The 22,957-nt window shown below is 27.7% G+C and overlaps 1 protein-coding gene and 2 long non-coding RNA genes across 14 annotated transcripts in view; all 3 read right to left on the bottom strand.

The window, feature by feature from the left end:
- Nucleotides 1-62: 62 nt before the first annotated feature.
- Nucleotides 63-22,957, bottom strand: part of LOC107262553 — a 76,527-nt gene continuing 53,632 nt past the window's right edge. The window contains exons 7-8 of one of the 2 annotated variants that reach the window (XR_007217352.1): nucleotides 779-848; nucleotides 63-271 (exon numbers count right to left, since the gene is read on the bottom strand). This is a non-coding gene — a long non-coding RNA (uncharacterized LOC107262553). The remainder of the gene's footprint in view (nucleotides 272-778; nucleotides 849-22,957) is intronic. The other variant, XR_007217353.1, reaches the window with a different exon arrangement.
- Nucleotides 1,318-3,216, bottom strand: LOC107261890. The gene is made up of 3 exons (XR_001535802.3): nucleotides 2,894-3,216; nucleotides 1,565-2,241; nucleotides 1,318-1,456 (listed from the first exon to the last, which is right to left on the bottom strand). It is a non-coding gene; the product is annotated as an uncharacterized LOC107261890 (long non-coding RNA).
- On the bottom strand, nucleotides 19,373-21,695 carry LOC107261892 (kinesin-like protein NACK1). 11 transcript variants are annotated; one of them, XR_007217343.1, is made up of 4 exons: nucleotides 21,165-21,657; nucleotides 20,413-20,482; nucleotides 20,222-20,346; nucleotides 19,373-19,980 (listed from the first exon to the last, which is right to left on the bottom strand). XR_007217343.1 is itself a non-coding variant. In XM_015724168.3 (4 exons), exons 1-4 carry the CDS (start codon nucleotides 21,175-21,177, stop codon nucleotides 19,926-19,928), a joined length of 270 nt encoding a protein of 89 aa, XP_015579654.1. In that variant the 5' UTR covers nucleotides 21,178-21,661; the 3' UTR covers nucleotides 19,373-19,925. The 11 variants fall into 11 exon arrangements, 3 of the variants coding, with proteins under 3 accessions (XP_015579654.1, XP_015579652.1, XP_048235244.1); XR_007217345.1 differs by having other exon boundaries at nucleotides 20,222-20,336; nucleotides 21,165-21,654; XR_003080220.2 differs by having other exon boundaries at nucleotides 21,145-21,650.

Raw genomic sequence — 22,957 nt, 5'->3', positions numbered from 1 at the left:
TCACTTATAAAGTCTAAGTTGGTTTTATTCCCTTATAGACATGTGTGGTGAATATCTAAAAATAATAAAAAGAACATACATAGAAGGGGGGAGGAGAAAAAAAAAATCCAAAAAGGGGTTAAGGAGATCGGGACGATTAAGGAAAATTAATTACAACCATGGCTTAAAAGCCTCAAAACAATGAAATAAGAAAAACTAATTAATTAACTAAAAACTAATCCTAAAAGTCTAAAGAAGATCGCTTAGGATCTCTAAACCGGATAAGTATAATCTGTCATTATGAAAAAATTTAGATTAGTAAAGGACATTAACAAATAAAAATGCAAATAAACATATAAATTATAAAATAAAAGAAATTAAAAGCGAATTAAGAACAACTATAAAATAATATTAGAACTATTGGAAGAGAGATAACAGAAAATAAACTTGCATTTGAACTGTAGCACAATCAGTAATAAATTAATAAACTATTAAATTTAATATTTCCACCGATAAAAGAAGCTAAACCAACAAAATAGAGTGTTATACTCGATTACTATATCACAAATGTATGCCTCAAACAATATTATGACTATTGTAATGGAAATTTTAATTATCTTCAGTTATAAGCCATATTTTCTTTAATAAATTTTATTAGATTCTAATGGACTCTTAATTACTACTACTCATATGTTTGTTTCAATTCAGACTACACACAATTATAATGCAGTAATGTAATTTGAACTCATTAAGAAATATAAAAAGAAAGAAGTAAAGATGATAAGAAACAACCTATTACCATTATCGGTAGGTATGGGTCCTGAAGTAGTAGTTTTTCTTCTACAATGCCCCGAAAGTAGCCAATTTATCTAATTATGATGGATACAAATTATAAAGGAAGAATGCAGACGATTAAAGGACTTAAAAAAGACACAAAATTATTGTATAACTTAGTTTTTATTGCAGAGTCACACTTGTAGAAATTTGTAATGTTTACTAATATTGTTGGTATTCTTGACAGGAAAGGAGAAAAGGAAACATCAATTAAAACTGTTTGGTATTTTACAATTCACAAGTGGAAAACAGAGGAAATAATAGATCATATGGAAAGAAGATAAATCAATTCTTTTGTTATTAAAATATTAAGATTGCCATATCCATGCCCATTGGTCACACCATAATTTTGAGCAAAAGTAAAGATAAAACAAATGATGCATGGAGAAAAAACCTCTAAAATTCATTTACAAGTACAGAAATAGGAAATACTTACAAATGAAAAATGTAATTGTCAGAAATGTAGAAGGTTTGACATTGGGTTCCACCCGTAATCCAGTCCCATTATCATTGGTAGTGCAAAATTTAGCTCAAATGGAATTCTCACATAATCCTACAAGCTTTACTACTATCTCAGCACTTTCATTTAAACGTGAAGTCAACCTCTTTGCGAGAAACTCTCTTTCACGTCTCATTGCTCGAGCTAGTTTAAGCAAGACATAAAAGAAAATTAGTTTAAGCATTCAATGGATATTAACAGCTGCAATTAATGTGTCATTCTAAACCATCTTCTGCATTTTCTTCATATTACCTGAAATAGAATGACGATAGCCTGGAGTTCCTTCCTTTGATGAAACGTCTCCACATATTATAGAAGTCTCTTTCACAGACTCTGGCTGGGTCTCACCGGATATGAAATGAAGTCTTCATTTTCTGGTGCTCTGTTTTCAATCTCATTTTCCAAAACTTGCCGGGAAGCTGGAGTCCCCGTAAGGTATATGACCGCTTCTTTTCGCAACACTGCAAGTAAAAAAGAAATTCAGTATGTAGTCAACAGGAATCGGACAAGTACTTATGGAACTTGCTTAGGTGTTATCTTAGAATCCATTATAACATGCAAGTATCAGTATGACGAAGGATATATTCTACACGTAAAAGTTGGAGAAAAAAGCAAGATATGAGATAAAACTTGACAATCAAAAACTATGCTAATATTCAAGTTCGAACTGAGCTTTCTTATCACAGTTGTGAGAGTTATCAAACTAAGATTGATATGATCGCCTTCTCTGAGCCTCGCCCCATCTGCATGTGTCTGTGAAGCTCTTTCACTTCCAGCAAGGTCTATAAAATTCTAAAAATCATGGGTGATTATAGAAAGGCCAACGCAAAGATACAGTTCTTCACTAGTCACACATACTTTATAAGATGCCTCAAATGCTAATCATTGGTTGTTGTTTCTTCTACCAACTTCTCGACCACAGCACCTTTCTGCATATGAGAACCACAAAATATAGTCAAGAGAACACCTATTAGAAAATCTACTCATTCAGAAAAAAAAAGAAAGAAAGGAAGAAAGTCATCTAAAATTCTTAGATCTCTGAGTTCAGCAGGTCCCTAACATTTTCATTATAAATATCTAATAAAAAATTCTTAATCGTAAAGTCTCTCTGCGGGGTCTGCATCCAGGCCAGTACTCAAAGATCGGTTACTAAAGTTACAAAAGGAAACTACAAAATCAAGTGATTTACATTTTCCACCAATAAAAAAACCTCCTTTATTGTCTAATTATCATAATAATTTTCAATTTTGATAAGTAGTAGCAACAGATCCAGATTAAGCAATCGATACACTCGTCTCAAATAAAGAAATTAATTCAATCGTAAGAAAATCTAAGAAGAAAAAGAAAGAAAATAGCATCTAATATAACAAAACAACACCAAAAGTTTGTAAAGGAAAAGAAAAAGGAAAGTTAGTAACAGAGAGACAAATCATTTGGTAAGTATAACCTGCCATTTCTAAAATAATCGTATCCAATTTACATAAAGGAAAAGATCATGAAACACAGCATTTCCTTCAATTTGTAACCATTTAAAGCTTCGATTTTAAGGAAATAAATTCAACAAATAAAAACAATACTCACGGAATTCTCAAGATAAGTACATGCAGATCTATGCACAGCAAGCTTTTCAAACAGAATCAGAGAAAGAGAGAGAGAGAGAGAGGAGCATTGAGAGAGAGAAAGAGGGAGGAACGTTTAGAGAGAGAAATAGAGAGAATTGAGGAGGAAGAAGAAGAGATTTGTTTGTCTTTTGTGAAGAAAAATGGACAACTTGTGTTGTGACCCAATATATATACCATTTGAATTTGTGAGCCCCAACGACTAGTTTCTTCTTCTTTTTTTCTTCTAATTTGAATTACTTTTTATTAGCGATTGGGATATTCTTCTAATGCGGTTGCTTGCGTTTAATCGCCGATGCCAGTGGAGTGGGTCTTTTGTCAAAGTTTTGAAAATGCGGATCTCTATTATGTGAGGTTAATTAATTTCTGTTCAGAAATTTTGCACATATGCCCTCTACAATGTTTTCTATTTCTTTTTTGTTTGCAAGCTAATTCAATAGTTTTTTTTTAACCCAACAAGATTAAGAGTGACCACAGATATTTCATCTATTTAAGAAAATCTAAATCCAAATTCGATTAAAAATATATATATTTAAATCTGTTTTAAATTCATTTAAAAAATTATTTTTGATATTTAAATTTGTCTAAATTCGAATAAAAATACATACATATATACTATATGAACTCCTTAAAAACTCATTTAATATATATATAGCTATAAAATAAATTTTTAGATATTTAAATAGATATCGGATATCCTGCCCGTTAAATATCTGTTTATATAAATATTCAAAAAATTAAATAAGTACTCGTTTACAATAATTAAATTCTAAGATTAATTAATAAAAAGTACAAAAATATTATACGTAATTTTAAACAAAACCTTATAATTTTATTTTTAATTATTTTATTTCATACACGATATATATGTATATCATTTAACCGAGTATCAGATACCGAAATTGAATACTATATACCTGTATCTGTTTTAATAATCGTGTTCAGAGCAAGTATTTGAGTGTTCATATTCAAACTGACAAGTATAAATTACTCGAACATATTACATAACGGTCCAATCGAGTCAGGTACCTAGAAATATCGGTCCAACTGCGATTCCTAAATAAATTTTAAGATTTAACATCGTTTAAGAAAAATTGTATTATCTTATCAATAGATAAGCTAACGAGTTTCATCATTTATTTATTGAAACTTAGATTGTATTAGTTTTGGAATTACCTTTACAATGTATTGAAAAGAAAATATATGGTAGCAATTGTTACATATAATTGTTGGCATGTAATTCCATTTAAGTTCTTACATCAGAAAATAAAATAAAAGAATTAGTTGCATATACTAATTTCAGCAAGATCTTAAGTTCAAGTTCTTTTTTTTATATATTTGTAATTCAAAATAACTCTTTAGCATTATAATATAATCATATTTTCTAAAATTTGGTAAAATAATTTACATTATCCTTAATACTCTAATTTCTCTTATATTTTTAAAATATATATTTTACTAATTAATACAATTGTATTGCTCAATTTTATTAATTTTATATTAATTATTAATAACAACATTCTTCTATCAAAAGAATATATCTAAATATTAATACATTTGTATATAAATATGAGTTAATTACTTTTATCTTACTAAAATCTAGACAAATTTACAAGTTCAATTTTGCTTTTTAAGAAGTACAACAATGCCTCCATAATAGTTGCTCTCGTTAATTATTAACTCTTTTTGTCATTTTTTTCTTATCAGTCAAAGAGCTTAATTTGGTCCTTATATTTATTATAACTTTAATTTAATATAAAATTCAGTTCTTAAACTTATTATCAAGTATTAAACTTTTCTAAAATAATTAATTTTTGTAAATTTTCTAATTTCCTTGAATTCTTTTATAGAAAAAATCATAAATAGATCTTTTTTTATTTATTGATTTGTTAGAAAAATCATAGGTAGCTGATTCAATTATTTATTACTTTTTAGTAATTAATACACATAATGAAAATAATATATACAACTAAATTCAAGATAAAAATTAATTGAAAATTAAATTAATATACATAATTCAAATAATTTATGCATCCAAATTAATGAATTTGATATCAATTTAATTTTTCAACATATCATAAACGATACATCAAACTGAATTTTAATTACCAATTTTGGTGATTAAAAAACTAATAGAAATAAACTGAGGCTTTCAACTATTTAAGATAAAAGATAACAAAGAAAAAACTAATTCTTCTCATTAAAACTAAAGGGAAAAGGTATACTTTTGGCCCTAATGTTTAATGCGATAGCGGATTAGTCCTTCAACTATTTTTAAAAGTAAATAAACTCTTAAATTATTAAGAACCTGTAATTTAAGCTTTTCGACGTAATAAAATAATTATCACAATTACTTAAAGATGATGTGGCTAATAGTGAGTCTATTAGATTAACAAAATAATTATCACCATTAATTCTCCTTTTCCCTGTTCTTCTTCTTCTTTCTTTCCCCGTCCCATTTAAATCTAAGAAGAATAAATCTCAGAAATGAAATTGCTTGTATTATTTGATATACAATTTATAATTTTGCTACATTCTTTATATGGAACCAGTCTCAGAAGCATGTGTTTACTTCGTCAAATTAGTATAGTTCTATTCAGACTGCAACAATTCAATGATGAAAAAGGATATTAGATTTCAACCAATCATACAATTTCTAAGTGTTCAAAAATTGAATCTTGTTTTAAGACCTTCTCATTGAATATCAAGTATAACTTAGTTGGCCACTATATTTTTCTTTTTCCAATCAGAGGAAAGGTTATTTATACTATAGGTTGCAGTCAAATGCAATGCGCGCGCGCGCACACACACACACATATATATATATATATTTTTATTTATTTATTTATAATATTTAATTCCTGAAAGCAGTTCTTAATAAAGATTCATGTTTGACTTGTACATAAAAAAGAGCTATAAAGAAACCAAAATCTTGATTTTTCTATGGTGGAAAAGAGAGAAGCAAGGAAGAAATGACCACCTCTCAAAAAGCAGTTATACTTCTTTATACATCCATGCTAAGAGAGCTTATAATAAGTGGTCATAAAGGGTCACATATGACCCAAAACAACAAAGAAATTTTCTTGTTGTACTTTGTGTTTCATCGTTTAAATTCAAGCTAGTAGGTTTTGGGAGGATGAGCTCTTGATAATCTTTTTATTGCAATTATAGTAGAAAGTAACAAAGAAAAAGCACTAAAGAATTGCAAATCAAAGTTCAGAAAACAAGAATATTGAATATGAGTACTAGTCCTATTACATAAATGGCCTTAAACTAATTTATATCAGATACATAGGTGATCAACTGTTCTCATTAGTTAGATTAGTGTTTCATGGGGCTCTCTATTGAGATCAATGAATATGAATGGTCTTAAACTAAGTTTCTTTATTAGATCCGCGATGGTGGTGGTAAGTGGTAGTGGTAACAATGGCCAATGATAGTGGAGGTTCGGTAAGGCTAGAAAAAGTAATTGTATTTTTTTAATTTATTTTAATAAAAATTATTTTTTTTACTATTTAATGTATTATGCATGTTTTTTTATTTTATTTTGGCCAAATGCATATTTATACCTTGAACTTTGGTCATTTAATCAGTTAAAAAAACTTTCAATTTAAAAGCCAATAGACACTCGAACTTGCTCTTTTTGTGACACTTTAACACTTTTTGACATGTATCTTTATTCAATACCTCCACGTATACTGCATTATAGACAAATATTACCAAAATAAATTCATGTATATATATATTCATGTGTATTACCAAAAAAATAAAGGTGTTCAGATATTACCAAAAAAAAAGTAAAATTCATGTGTATGTTAGATTAAATCGAAAGTTAAAGTGTTAAATTGACTAATCGATACAAGTTCAGGGACGTAAATATCTTTCTATAGCTATTTTATGATAATCACCAATGATATTCCTATTCATGTTACGATTACCTGGACCGAGTTTTTAGAGCAGGCTGATTAGCAGTACCCCAAACATATAGGGTGTAATGCATAACCTGAACAGCTATAGGTATGGCCCATTTGGATACTCATGTAGTTTTTAAGGCCATTAAAATTATATATCATTAAGAAGTATATATACAACTCTACTTATTTTTTAGCATAAAACACTCTTTATGTTATTATCACTGTTAAAGATTGATTGTTATTAGATCCTTTTATTTAGATGCATAGACAACTATTTTTTCTCTAATTTAGACTAGTTCTTTTTATTTGTGGGAGTTATTTTTCGTACTTTTGCTGTTCTTATGTGACTTTTTTTAATTGGTTTTAATAACACACACAAAAATAGTGGCTATAACAATTAGGGGAAAGTATAAATATGTACTTTGTGATTTGACGCACTTTCATTTATAGGCATATAGTATTTTTTTGTGAATAAGATATGTGATAGCTTGGCTTAGAGAAGCGATCCAATGAAGGTGAAAGTGGATGCCAGGGCGAGGATAGGATGCTTAGATAAGGAGTAGCTTATGGCAGGTTTCTAGGATGACAACACTCTAAGGTACGGGGTACATGAATGAATCGAATTTCACATCAAACGTTAAAGTATCTGTTAGGTTAAATCGAAAGTTAAAGTGTTAAATTAACTAATCGATATAAGTTTAGGAATGTAAATATATATTTAGCTTTTTTATTTTTAATTTAAATTATTTATTTTATTTTATAGTGTATTAATAGATATTGTTAGCCAATTTTTAATTGACATATCAGTTCTGATAAGTCCATTTTTTTATTATGATAAAGATAACTGCCACATCAACAAATTTTAACGGTATTTTAAATTACAATTTTTTGGATACTTTAAAGGTTTATTTGCACCTAAAAATAGTTTAAAGGTTAATATACTCTTCACACCTAACGTTAAGGCAGAAAATGCTTCCAAATCTAAATAGGTTGCAGATATAATTCTTAATTTTAATTTAAAATAAAAGTTTAAAAAAAAATCATATTAAGAGATTAGAAAATTAAAAAAGAAAATTAATACAGCTTTAATAAAATTGCAAATGAAAATTAAAAAAATTTAGATAATGTTATTGTCATATTCTAACTAGAAAATATATGTTTAACATAAAAAAAATATATTTTATCCATCAATCAGGACAATAAAAATATCATTGGACACATAAAATTTTCAACATAATTAATTATAATATTTTTCATGTTTTCTTTAATAAAGAAAATAACTTTTTAGTTTGTCTTTAAAACATCTTATTTACTTAAGTTATTTTTTTGATATTAAAATGATAAGTATATTTATTTTATGTACTATAATATTCATATTAATTTTATATTATCTTTTAAAATATTTTAATTTCTTTATTTTACATGTTCAATATGATTTATAATATGAAGTAATATTTTCAATTCATTCCATAAAATAGAGTAATTATTCCTTTTTTTATTTTAATTAAAATTATTTAGAAACTTATTTTTATATTTTAATAATAGCTACAACTTATTTTTATATGCTCGAGTTTATAATTAGTTATTTTATTCGAATATGATCTATTCTTTTTAAAAAAAATATTATTAGCTGAGCTATACTTTCTTTACCTGATATTCAATTTTTAATCATTTTTTTAAATTTATATACGAGTTATCTTTTTACTCAAAGTTACAATTGTCTTTTATCAATCCAAACAATAATCTTCCCTTTTAATTTGGAAAATTCTGTGAAATTTGATTTATGTATCATGATTTTGGTGTATATGACACAATAATAACAAGAGAAATTAATTTAAGGTCTGATGTGAATAATAGATAGATAGAGTAAATTTAAATCTAACTAGAGAGCAAAAGGGAAAGAAAAATTAAGAATGATTTATTAATGTAAGTGCTTCACCATAAATCATGTAGTCATTGTTTTTAAATGCTAATCGAAATGATATAATTTGGTACAACTTTTTAGAATTACATGTGACTTATCTTCTTAAAAATGTACGTTCGTCTTAAAAGAGATTTGAAATTAATTTTTTTATTATATTAATATTTTGATAGTATTTTTCTAAAAATTGAATAAATGCTCTCTTAAATTTAATTTTATATAATATTTAATTCTCTTCATTAGATTTTTTTTGTCAGCCAATCTAGTCAAAAGACACAATTTATAAATAAAAAATAATTTAATCTTTAAATTTAATAATAAATATGAAAGAGAACACAAATTATTTTTGGTAACTCAATTTCAACTAGATATTAATTTTAGCTTCATGAATGAGCCACTTAAAACTTTTTAAAATTGATAGTATTTGACATTGTTATTGAAAAATAACTGATAATTTTTCAAAAAACAGTCGACAACTACAACTTCAATTCGCAACAACTCAAATTTGAAACTTATCATCGACTCTTAATTTTAAAATGAATAGACAAAATTAACTTTTTGTTATTTAGTTTATCTTATTTACTATTCTTTTAATTTTAATTTAAAATAACTTAATTTGAATTAGAAAAACTAAAAATATTTAATTTCCTGTTATTTTTAAATATGATAAAAATATTAAATATCTAAAATTTTATTAAATTTTATTTATAAATTAATTTTATAATTATATTATAATAAAGATCGGTGCAATTTGGTGTTCTGAATGAAAAGCACAATGTCAAAAGAGAAAAATAAGATAAATACATTTCCTTTTCTTTAACTATAAAATGAGCTTATTTATTTATATGTAAAACAAATATAAGTGCGGGTCCATGCAATTATCTATCGTGTGGGAAGAGTGACAATTTGCAAAATTAAGTCCTGGGTCTCGCGTGGTCGGCTTACCTCTGTAAAGTTCGCTAAAAGGGTCAATAGAGAAAAACGAGTACAAAATATTTTAATTAATTCCTTAATCACTAGAGTTCTATGATTAATTTAATTTCTTCTTATTTTATACTTGGTTCATTTCTATCACCATATCCATATAATATTTTATTTTATCATTTAATAGTAGTAAATAATATTTCTCAATCAAAAAATTAGTTATTAATAAAGTAAAATTAAATTCCATGTAAATCTAATTAATGTACAATTTGATTAAATATAACTTAACTTATTTACTATTAATTGTTTATCCATTCGAACTATTATTATTATTTTAGCTCATAAGTATTTTTAATTCAGATAATTAAAATTTTATTAAGAACTTGTACGTTTGTAATTCAACTAATAATAAATTGAGATATTTAATAAATGGTATAATTGACGAGATTTTAAAACTTTTTCTTTCCTATATTATATATTGATAAATTAGTAATGAAATACAATTAATATACTATTTTATAGGATTTGAATGAGTGATACATAGGAAGAAAATTAGGCAGATAAGGAAAAACATAATTTGACTGTGAAATGAGCCAAATCATTAAAACACATAGGCAGAAAAGTGGGAAATTACGTTGGCAAACCAGGAAATGGTAGATGAGATATCAGTGGAAATATTTGCCAAGGACGCAAGATTTTTCCCATATTGGATCAGCCCTGATGAAGTCTCTAAGATGACTTACGTCGTTTAAAAAGCTGACATGATTACATGGCAGAAATTATTTGTTGGTTTTATCAAGATGGAGACTATTACACCTTCGAGTTCATTTATAACATGAAGGTTAGGTCTTAGTTAATCTTGATCAACAAAGGCCTACTCGGTTCTGGAATGACAGGAAGAAGCTCCTAGTTTGATTGGATCTAATTCTAATATGAAAAGGGTTCAAGAACTCTGCTTTCTTTAGCGAAGAATAGGCATATGAACAAAGTCATCATCCTCGCTCTCCTATTTGTACTGACATTTCAGGTGGTGACTCTAATTTTTTCTATGGTTACATGATCATTGTATTTAAGGTCTCTAGACCAAACAACTCTTTTTGAAATTAGCCTAGTATGAAGAATAGTTTCTCGACAAAGTGAGGAGGTTGCAAAGCATTCAGGGACGGGGTCAAGATTAATCATCGTGTGAGTTTGAAATAAAGTAATCATTAATTAATTCAATTAGTAGGAGTAGGAATGTATATTTTCATATAGGATTGTCGGATTTAATTTTTAGATTAAGGTTAGAAATGTACTAAAGTAGTTAATTAGATGAATTACCAATTAATACTCGGTATTTTTTAGTTAGTTCAAAAATTTCTCATTCCCTTCGCCATATAGTAAGAATGTGTAAGTGCAATAGTTTTTTAGACTTGGGCCCTAAGTGATTTTAAACCATGTCACTGTATTGAGAAACTGCTCTTCTTACTAGGCTAGTTTCAAAATGAATCGTTCGCTCTAGGGAACCTAGAAAACCACAATTATCATGTTATCATCGAAAAAGTGGAGTCGCCATCCAAAAATATCGATATAAATAAGAGAGTAAGGATACACAGCTTTGTATCCCTTGGAAAGAACCTAATATTCCCTTCTTCAATATCACTAAGAAGGTTTGAGGAGGCATCCTTATCTGCCTAGGCTCACCTAGATTCCACTAAAGTAAACGAATCTTTTTCTAGCTTAATCAAATTACATTAATCTAGTCAATTCTACTTATTTTAAAGAATGAATATTTTTTTATCTAATTTACTATGTGACGTGAGCAAATAATTCTAACCTAATTGGTACCCCCAACTAGCCATATAAGTTGCACTCAAAACTTTTACATGCAAGGTGACCAAATTAGAGCACAATTTTATTATCTAAATCTAGATGCCGAATTCATTTTATCTTAGCATGTTAAAATGAACATAGATATGAGGCGTACGAAGCTTACATTGGTAAGCTTTGTTCATCTTATGTTAGGCATGTGACTCATAAATTCTAAGTTGATTTTAATTCCTTATAGACATGTGTGGTGAAAACCTAAAAATAATAAAATAAAACATACATAGAAGGGGGGAGGAGAAAAAAGAAATCCATAAAGGGATTAAGGAGATCGGAACGATTAAGGAAAATTAATTACAACCATTACTTAAAAGCCTCAAAACAATCAAATAAGAAATTAACTAAACTAAATCCTAAAAGTCCAAAGAAGATCACTTAGGATCTCTAAACCAGATAAGTAGAATCTGTTATTATGAAAAAATTTAAGTTGGTAAAGGACATTAACAAATAAAAATACAATAAATAAATAAATTACAATATAAAAGAAATTAAAAGCGAATTAAGAACAACTATAAAACAATATTAAAACTACTGGAAAAGAGATAACAGAAAATAAACTTGCATTTGTACTGTAGCACAATCAGTAATAAATTAATAAACTATTAAATTTAATACTTCCACTGACAAAAGAAGCTAAACCAACAAGATAATGTGTTTCACTCGATTACTATAAAAAAAGAAACATACATATGTAAAACTAGTAAAAGCAAAAAGAAACTAAGAAAAGATTTAATAGAAAAATCTAATAAGATGTATGTTTTGCTTCTTTAGAATACAAAATTTTATTTTTTCTGTGCATTATTAACATGATCTAACATAATCATATCACATGAATAGAGAAGAAAAAAAACTGAACTTTTTGCTCTAATTTTTAACCAATAATTAGAATTGGCTGAGCTATATAGTTTATAAGCTAACATAAGAATAATACTAGAATTACAATAGAAAATGCAATTAAGAGTATATAGTATTTTTCCAGTATATTATAAGTAGATAATGAGTGTCTACTATCATTATAAAAACTAAAACTAAAACAGTAACAACAAAGCAAAAAAGAAAAAAGATAGGGAGCATGACATAGAGTTTAGGTCTTAATGTCTAGAAAAATACCAATTTTTTCTCTTAGTCTCTTCCTCCCATTCTTTCATTTTTTATATTATCCTTACCTTCTCGGTTTTAAACTCTTAAATAACACATACATTTCTCTTTTTTTCTTATTGCAACTATTTTACATTATCAGCAAGAATATATATATATATATATATATATATAAGAAAACTATTAACAAAATAGAAAGAAGGAAGTTAATCTCTTCAATAGTAGTAGAAGGAACGAACTCAAAGAATTTTTCGAGCATATTAAAACCAATTGGGAGTCCTTTTGTGATAAAAGGAACTCAAATCACCAATCATTAAAGGCATTAATTTCTAAAAGATAAAAAATCAAACCAAGCAATTAAATCTATTAGCATTTAATCAAGATCTATAAAAATAAAAAATAAAAAATAAAAAATTACATTCACCAACGAAGACAAGAAAAAAGAATTAGGATGAACCAAGCATATCCTAAAACCAAGCAATCAGATCTATTAGCACTTTATAAAAATCTGTAAAGATAAGAGAAAGGGTAATTAATAGGGGTATGCACTATCCTATTTGAACCCAAAAGTCAAACCTAATAGAAATTTAGTTCGGTTATCAGTTGTCTATACATTAAATATAGAATAAATATAAAAATTATATATTAGTATAATATTTATGTGTCAAAAATATATATATTTATTAAAATTTTTATTTCTTAATTTATCAATTAAATGTAAAATTAATTTTAAAAATATAATTAACATATTATTTTTTAGGATTAGAAATTATTGTATAATTAGAACTAATCTATTAGTTAGTAAGTATCTCTTTTCGTCTCTTCTTCCTATAAGTCAAACCAGTTAAAGGATTTAATTAAAAGAGGTAGCTAACTTTGATTTTTATACGGTTTAAGTAGCAATTTTTGCCCCTTGAATTTGTTGGCCGGGTCCAAATCACCCTAAGATTAATTTCTTGGCTCAATTGATCTTAATATTTAAAAAGCTGATCAATTTGCTCCACATTTAAGGTGTATTTCACAGGCATATGTAGCCAAGTGAGCTATATTTAAAATATAAAAATATATTTCAAAATTCTCATTTTTCTCTCTGTAAAAAATGAAATATTTTCATTTTTCTTTTATAATTTCTCCTACCTTTTTGTTTCTTTAATTTTTTTCTTTCATGCTTTGGTGATATTTTTTCATACATAAATATAATTAATCATAATCACTTGATGAGATGGTTCAAATTTTTGATAAAAATGCAAACCATAAATTCAATAATAAAAAATTTGATTCGTAAATTTAAATAATACATGAAAGAAAATAAAATATTTCTTTTGGGGTTTGCATTTTTATCCAGAGATCTGACAAGAAACAGAGCAAGAAGATCTTCTTCATGTGAATTATTCTTCAATTTTCTATAGTGACTTCCTTCCACTTTGGATTTTCCTCGCATGCCATTATCTTTGTCTCTTTCTTCAACTAATGCTTTAGTAAAGGCTACGGCTTCTTCTTCTTCTTCTTCTTGGGCTATTTTGAAATTAGACAAAAAATGCGGTTAAAAGTATATAGTATTTTTCGAGTATATTATAAATAGATAATGAGTGTCTGCTATCATTATAATAACTAAAACTAAAACAGTAACAACAAAGCAAAAAAGAAAAAAGATAGGGAGCATGACATAGAGTTTAGGTCTTAATGTCTAGAAAAATGACAAAATTTTTCTCTTAGTCTCCTCCTCCCATTCTTTCGTTTTATATTATCCTTACCTTCTCGGTTTTTAAACTCTTAAATAACACATACACTTCTCTTTTTTTCTTATTGCAACTATTTTACATTATCAGCAAGAATATATATATAATTAAGGGAACTATTAATAAAATAGAAAGAAGGAAGTTAATCTCTTCAATAGTAGTAGAAGGAATGGACTCAAAGAATTTTTCGAGCATATTAAAACCAATTGGGAGTCCTTTTGTAATAAAAGGAACTCAAATCACCAATCACTAAAGGCATTAATTTCTAAAAGATAAAAAATCAAACCAAGCAATTAAATTCGTTAGCATTTAATCAAGATCTATAAAAACAAAAAAGAAAAAATGGATAATTACATTCACCAACGAAGACAAAAAAAAAAAAGAATTAGGATGAACCAAGCATATATCCCAAAACCAAGCAATCAGATTTATTAGCACTTTATAAAAATCTGTATAGATAAGAAAAAGGGTAATTACTAGGGGTATGAACTATCCTATTTGAACCGAAAAGTCAAACCTAACATAAATTTAATTCGGTTTTCAGTTGTCTATATATTAAATATAGAATAAATATAAAAATTATATATTGTATAATATTTATGTATCAAAAATATATATATTTATTAAAATTTTCATTTCTTAATTTATCAATTAAATGTAAAATTAATTTTAAAAATATAATTAATATATTATTTTTTAAGATTAGAAATTATTGAATAATTAGAACTAATCTATTAGTTAGTATGATGGAGGAAGTATCTCTTTCCGTCTCTTCTTCCTGTAAGTCAAACCAGTTAAAGGATTTAATTAAAAGAGGTAGCTGACTTTAATTCTTATACGGTTTTAGTAGTAATTTTTGCCCCTTGAATTTGTTGGCCGGGTTCAAATCACCCTAAGATTAATTTCTTGGCTCAATTGATCTTAATATTTAAAAAGCTGATCAATTTGCTCCACATTTAAGGTGTATTTCACAGGCATATGTAGCCAAGTGAGCTATATTTAAAATATAAAAATATATTTCAAAATTCTCATGTTTCTTTCTATAAAAAACGAAATATTTTCATTTTTATTTTATAATTTCTCCTACCTTTTTGTTTCTTTAATTTTTTTTCTTTTATGCTTTGGTGATCTTTTTTCACACATAAATATAATTAATCATAATCACTTGATGAAATGGTTCAAATTTTTGATAAAAATGCAAATCATAAATTCAATAATAAAAAATTTGATTTGTAAATTTAAATAATATGTGAAAGAAAATAAAACATTTCTTTTGGGGTTTGCATTTTTATCGAGAGATCTGACAAGAAATAAAGCAAGAAGATCTTCTTGATGTGAATTATTCTTCAATTTTCTATAGTGACTTCCTTCCACTTTGGATTTTCCTCGTATGCTATTATCTTTGTCTTTTTCTTCAACTAATACTTTAGTAAAGGCTACGGCTTCATCTTCTTCTTCTTGGGCTATTTTGAAATTAGACAGAGAAGAAGGTGTTGAGAAAAAGAAGGAACATGAAGAGATTTCTTAGCCGTCTGATCAAGGTGGTGGGATAGAGAATGGTGGTTGCATGAATGTGATGGAGATTTTGGGTACATGGATCTGATTAAGAATGATTTATTCGATCCGTCTTTAATATTTCAATCCGATAAACATTTTCTAGATGAGCTTCAACAAGGAAAACTTTTCGTCTATCAGTCTTAATAGAATTGGATGGCAATGATACTCCAATTAAAGTCCAAGAAGTTTAATGATACAAATTAAGATTTAGAAACTTTTAATGATATTAGCCCTAAAGTTGAAGGGCTGTCCGTGCAATTCACCCCTTCTTTTATTAGTTAACTATTGAGATTACATGGAAATAACATATATTTCCCTATAATGGTAAAAACACTAGTCATGTGCATTTTTTAATTTTTACTATTTTAACAAAGAAAACTAGTCCTAATAAAATATTAGAACCAAAATACCAAAAACATTAGTACTAAACTATATGGAATATAAACCATTTTATTAATAAGGTGAAAAAGTTTATATGATTAATTAAATATTGTTAAAAAGGAGAGAAAAAAGGAAAATAATAAGCACAAGATTAAGATTCCATATGGCAGGTCTTTTTCACTAAACTCCGAGAGCATGAAATACATTTACTCTCTCTCTCGTCTCTCTTTTCTGAGTGGAATGCACATTTATTGTTTGTCTTTTAGGTTCTTTGTTCAAGAGTGCCTTTTTAGTTCCTTTTTCCTATTTAGAATTGTAGTTCTGAAATTTTTGAGTGGGTGGTTGTGGTGCAATTATTCAGAGAATGAAGAATCTTTAGTGCTCAGAGAAGACCCTTCAACCTCCTAATTTGTAGATGTTTCACTCGAAGAAGATTCTAGTTAGTAGACTCTTTTCCTTTTATAATGCATTTGGGTTGATGATGAAGAGTCATCTCGAAAAAATTTAGAAGTTAGAGAACGAGTTTTTAGTTTAGAAAAGAAATTAAAATACTTCTATCATCTTGTTTGACTCTCTCAGAGATTAAAAGAAATAGGTGTTGGTCCTTGGTTTATTTTCAATTTTCTCTTTGTTTTTTTATGGAATGGTTGATTGACGCGCTTATCGATCAACTGTATTTCTTAAGGCGCCTTTTCTAGGTTTCTCTATAACCTTCCCCTATGCAAAATCAACCTAAAAAATGCGAGAACTACTGGAAAATTATTTATTGGTTTTATCAAGATGGAGACTATTACACCTTCGAGTTCATTTTTAACATGAAGGTTAGGTCTTAGTTAATCTTGATCAACAAAGGCCTACTCGGTTCTAGAATGACAAGAAGAAGCTCCTAGTTTGATTGGATCCATTTCTAATATGAAAAGGCTTCAAGAACTCTGCTTTCTTTAGCGAAGAATAGGCATATGAACAAAGTCATCATCATCGCTCTCCTATTTGTACTGACATTTCGGGTGGCGACTCTAATTTTTTCTATGGTTACATGATCATTGTATTCTAGGTCTCTAGGCAGAATGACTCTTTTTGAAATTGGCCTAGTATGAAGAACAATTTCTCGACACAGTGAGGAGATTGCAAATCACTCACAGCCTGGATCAAGATTAATCATCGTATGAGTTTGAAATAGAGTAATCATTAATTAATTCATTAGTAGGAGTAGGAATATATATTTTCTTATAGGATTGTAGGATTGAATTTTTAGATTAAGATTAGAAATGTATTAAAGTAGTTAATTAGATGAATTACCAATTAATACTGGATATTCTTTAGTTAGTTCAAAAATTTCCCAATGCCTTCGCCATATAGTAGGAATGTGTAAGTGCAATAGCTTTTTAAACTTGGGCCCCAAGTGATTTTAAACCACATCACTGTGTTGAGAAACCACTCTTCTTATTAGGTTCATTTCAAAATGAATCGTTCGCTCTAGGGAACCTAGAAAACCACAATTATCATGTTACCATCGAAAAAGTTGGGTCGCCAACCAAAAATATCGACATAAATAAAAGATTAAGGATAAGCTCACCTATCTGCCTAAGCTCACCTAGATTCCACTAAAGTAAACGAATCTTTTTCTAGCTTAATCAAATTACATTAATCTAGTCAATTCTACTTTATTTAAAGCATGAATTTTTTTTTATCTAATTTACTATGTGATGTGAGCAAATAATTCTAACCTAATTTGGTACCCCCAACTAGCCCTATAAGTTGCCCTCAAAACTTTTACATGCAAGGTGGTTAGAGTATAATTTTATTACCTACATCTTGGTGCTGAATTCATATTTTATCTTAGCATGTTAAAATGAACATAGATAGTGTACGAAGCTTACATTGGTAAGCTTTGTTCATCTTATGTTAGGCATGTGGGTGATCACTCATAAATTCTAAGTTGATTTTAGTCCCTTATAGACATGTGTGGTGAAAATCTAAAACAATAAAATAAAACGTACATAGAAAGGGGGAGGAGAAAAAAGAAATCCATAAAGGGATTAAGGAGATCGGGACGATTAAGGGAAACTAATTTTACAACCATGGCTTAAAAGCCGCAAAACAATCAAATAAGAAATTAACTAAACTAATCCTAAAAGTCCAAGGAAGATTGCTTAGGATCTCTAAACCGGATAAGTAGAATCTGTCATTACGAAAAACTTTAGGTTAATAAAGGACATATTAACAAATAATAATGCAAATAAATAAATAAATTATAAAATAAAATAAATTAAAAGCGAATTAAGAACAACTATAAAAAAATATTCAAACTACTGGAAAAGAGATAACAGAAAATAAACTTGCATTTGGACTGTAGCACAATCAAGAATAAATTAGTAAATTATTAAATTTAATACTTCTACTGACAAAAGAAGCTAAACCAAAAAGATAAAGTGTTACACTCGATTACTATATCACAAATATATGCTTCAAATAATATTATGACTGTTGTAATGGAAATTCTAATTATTTTCACTTAAAATCCATTTATTTTCTTTAATAAATTTTATTAGGTTCTAATGGGGCTCTTAATTACTACTCATATATTTGTTTCAATTCAGACTACAGATAATTATATTACACTAATATAATTTGAACTCATTAAGGAATATAAAAAGAAAAAGTAAAGATGATAAGTTTGAAATAGAGAAAATCTTTGGGAAAAATGACATATGACCTGGTGGTATGAATCACAAGTAGCGTTTTTCTTTTACAATGCCCAGAAAGTAGCCAATTTATCTAATTATAATGGATAGTACAAATGATAAGGGAAGAACGCAGAAGGTTAGATGACTTAAGATAAGACAAAAAAGTATTACAAGTATTTATTAACTCAGTTTTTATTGCAGAGTCACACTCGTAGAAATTTGTATAGTTTACTAATATTATTGGTATTCTTGGCAGGAAAGGAGAACAGGAAAACATCAATTAAAAATGTTTGGTATTTTACACTTTACAAGTGGAAGATCAACCAATCAACAGAGGAAATAATAGATCACATGGAAACAAGATAAATCAATTCTTTTGTTATTAAAATATTAAGATTGCCATATCGAGACCCTCTTCCTTCATGCGCATTGGTCACACTAGAATTTGAGCAAAAGTAAAGATATAAACAAATGATGCACGGAGAAAGAACCTCTAAAATTCATTTACTTGTACAGAAATAGGAAATACTTACAAATGAAAAATGCAATTGTCACAAATGTAGAAGGTTTGAAATTGGGTTCCACCCTATAATCCAGGGTCTGTTATCTGTTGGTAGTGCAAATACTATACTTAGCAAACAAGTAGCTGCTTTTGGTATTGCAGTTTGGCAACATGTTCCTTCAATTATGTCACATAAGCTCTTATGCTTCTCACAGTCTCCTCTGCTGCATTCTAAACCATCTTCTGCATTTTCTTCATATTACCTGAAATAGAATGATGATAGCCTGGAGTTCCTTCCTTTGATGAAACGTCTCCACATATTGTAGAAGTCTCTTTCACAAACTCTGGCTGGGTCTTATCGGGTATGAAATGAAGTCTTCATTTTCTGGTGCTCTGTTTTCAATCTCATTTTCCAAAACTTGCCGGAAAGCTGGAGTCCCCGTAGGGTATATGACCGCTTCTTTTCGCAATAATGCAAGGAAAAAAGAAATTCAGTATGTAGTCAACAGGAATCGGACAAGTACTTATTAAACTTGCTTAGATGGCTCTGACAGTAGCACTTAGGTGTTATCTTAGAATCCATTACAACATGCAAGTATCGATATGACGAAGGATATATTCTACATGTAAAAGTTGGAGAAAAAAGCAAAATATGAGATAAAACTTGACAATAAAAAAGTATGCTAATATTCAAGTCTTACCTGAGCTTTCTTATCACAGTTGTGAGAGTTATCAAACTAAGATTGATATGATCGCCTTCTCTAAGCCTCGCCCCATCTGCATGTGTCTGTGAAGCTCTTTCACTTCCAGCATGGTCTACAAAATTCTGAAAATCATGGGTGATTTTAGAAAGGCCAACGCAAAGATACAGTTCTTCACTAGTCACACATACTTATAAGATGCCTCAAATGCTGATCATTGGTTGTTATTTCTTCTACCAACTTCTCGACCACAGCACCTTTCTGCATATGAGAACCACAAAATATAGTCAAGAGAACACCTATTAGAAAATCTATTCTTTCAGAAAAAAAAAGAAAGAAATGCGTATGCCTCTAGGTCATCTAAACGCTTGAGATTTCGACCTGATTCTGAGTTCAGCAGGTCCTTGACATTTTCATTATAAATCTCTAATTAAAAATTCTTAATCTTAAAGTCTCTGTCGGGTGCACGGGCCGACTCAAAGATCGGTTAATGAAGTTACAAAAGGAAACTACAAAATCAAGTGATTTTACATTTTCCACCAATAAAAGGCCTCCTTTGTTGTCTAAATTATCATAATAATTTACAATTTTGATAAGCAGTAGCAATAGATCCAGATTAAGCAATCAATACACTCGTCTCAAATAAAGAGATCAATTCAATCGCAAGAAAATCTAAGAAGAAAAAGAAAGAAAATAGCATCTAATATAGCAAAACAACACCAAAAGTTTCTAAAGGAAAAGAAAAAGGAAAGTTAGTAACAGAGAGACAAATCATTTGGTAAGTATAACCTGCCATTTCTAAAATAATCGTGTCCAATTTACATAAAGGAAAAGATCATGAAACACAGCGTTTCCTTCAATTTGTAACCATTTTAAGCTTCGATCTTAAGGAAATAAATTCAACAAATAAAAACAATATTCACCGAATTCTCAAGATAAGTACAATGCAGATCCATGTGCAGAATCAGAGAAAGAGAGAAAGAGAAAGAGGGAGGAGCGTTTAGAGAGAGAAAGAGAGAGAATTGAGGAGGAAGAAGAAGAGATTTGTTTGTCTTTCTATGAAGAAAAATGGACAACTTGTGTTGTAACCCAATATATATATCATTTGAATTTGTGACCCCAATGGCTAGTTTCTTCTTCTTTTTTTCTTCTAATTTGAATCACTTTCTATTAGCGATTGGCATATTCTTCTAATGTGGTTGCTTGCGTTTAATCGCCGATGCCAGTGGAGTGGGTCTTTTGTCAAAGTTTTGAAAATGCGGATCTTTGTTCTGTGAGGTTAATTAATTTCTGTTCAGAGATTTTGCACATATGCCCTGTACAACGTTTTCTTTTTCTTTTTTCTTTGGGTTAAGAGTGTACAAAAAGTATTATAGAAGTATATTATATTAATATATTATATCCTTAATAGTATATAGTATAAATTAACCTAAAATGTGTACAAAATAAAATAAAAGATAATAAAAAGCGTATAAAGAAGTAAGAAAAAATCCATGAAGCATACAAAAGTTAGAAAATGGAAAACAAAATGTGTAAAAGTAAAGAAAACTCGAAAAAGCGTATAAAAATAAAATTGTCTAAAAGACTTATATAAGTTAAAAAAGAAAAGAAGTGTACAAATAAAAAATAGATTAACAAAAAAATAAAATTTCAAAACGTAAAGTATAAAAATAAATAAAACAAAAAAAAACAGATAAATCACATAATTTTCTCATTAAAAAATTACTCTTCAATAGCAATTTGAATTAAGATCCTCTAATTCTCAAATTAAATATGATAGGTCATAATTATATAATCTTGACTATTGATTCAAAATTAATACTAGTAAATAACTGCCAATTATTAAATTTTACATTCAAAATTTTTAATTTTAATAAAAATAAAAAAGTTGTCTAAAAAGACTTATATAAATAAAAAAAACCTCAAGAAGCCTACAAATAAAAAATAAATTAACAAAAGAATAAGATTTCAAAACGAATTAATAAAATAAAAAATAGTTAATTCAGTAGTCTTTTTTTTTAACCCAACAAGATTAATAGTGACCACAGATATTTCATCTATTTAATAAAATTTAAATCCAAATTCGATTAAAAATATACTTATTTTTTATATTTAAATGTCTAAATTTGAATAAAAATACATATATATATATACTATCTGAACTCCTTAAAAACTTACTTAATATATATAGCTATAAAATAAATTTTTGGATATTTAAATAGATATCGGATATCCTGCCCGTTAAATATTTATTTACATAAATATTCAAAAAATTAAATAAGTACTCGTTTACAATAATTGAATTCTAAGATATATTAATAAAAAGTACAAAATTATACATAATTTTGAACAAAACCTTATAATTTTATTTCATATATGATATATATGTATATGATTTAACTGAGTATCAAATAACGAATTTGAATACTATATACCTGTATCTGTTTTAATAATCATGTTTGGAGCAGGTATTTGAGTGTTCATATTCAAACCGACACGTATAAATTACTCGAACATGTTACATAACAGTCAAATCAAGTCAGGTACCTAGAAATATCGGTCCAACTGTGATTCCTAAATAATGTATTATGCATATTATTCTTATTTATTTTGGCCAAATGCATATTTATACCTTGAACTTTGGTCATTTAATCAGTAAAAAATACTCTAACTTTTAATTTAAGCTAATAGACACTCGAACTTGCTCTTTTTGTGATATTTTAACACTTTTTGACA

The sequence above is a fragment of the Ricinus communis genome, chromosome 9 (assembly GCF_019578655.1).
Source record: "Ricinus communis isolate WT05 ecotype wild-type chromosome 9, ASM1957865v1, whole genome shotgun sequence".
Lineage (NCBI taxonomy): Eukaryota > Viridiplantae > Streptophyta > Magnoliopsida > Malpighiales > Euphorbiaceae > Ricinus > Ricinus communis.
Note: the sequence above shows the minus strand (reverse complement) of the source record. Positions and strands in the feature narration are given on the sequence as shown.

Coding starts and splice junctions, on each gene's coding strand:
- LOC107261892 (XM_048379287.1), bottom strand. CDS start 21,177: ATGGATCTGCATTGTACTTATCTTGAGAATTCG. Junction 20,483..21,144: donor GTACTTATCTTGAGAATTCG/GTGAATATTGTT, acceptor TCTCATATGCAG/AAAGGTGCTGTGGTCGAGAA. Junction 20,337..20,412: donor GCATTTGAGGCATCTTATAA/GTATGTGTGACT, acceptor AGAATTTTGTAG/ACCATGCTGGAAGTGAAAGA.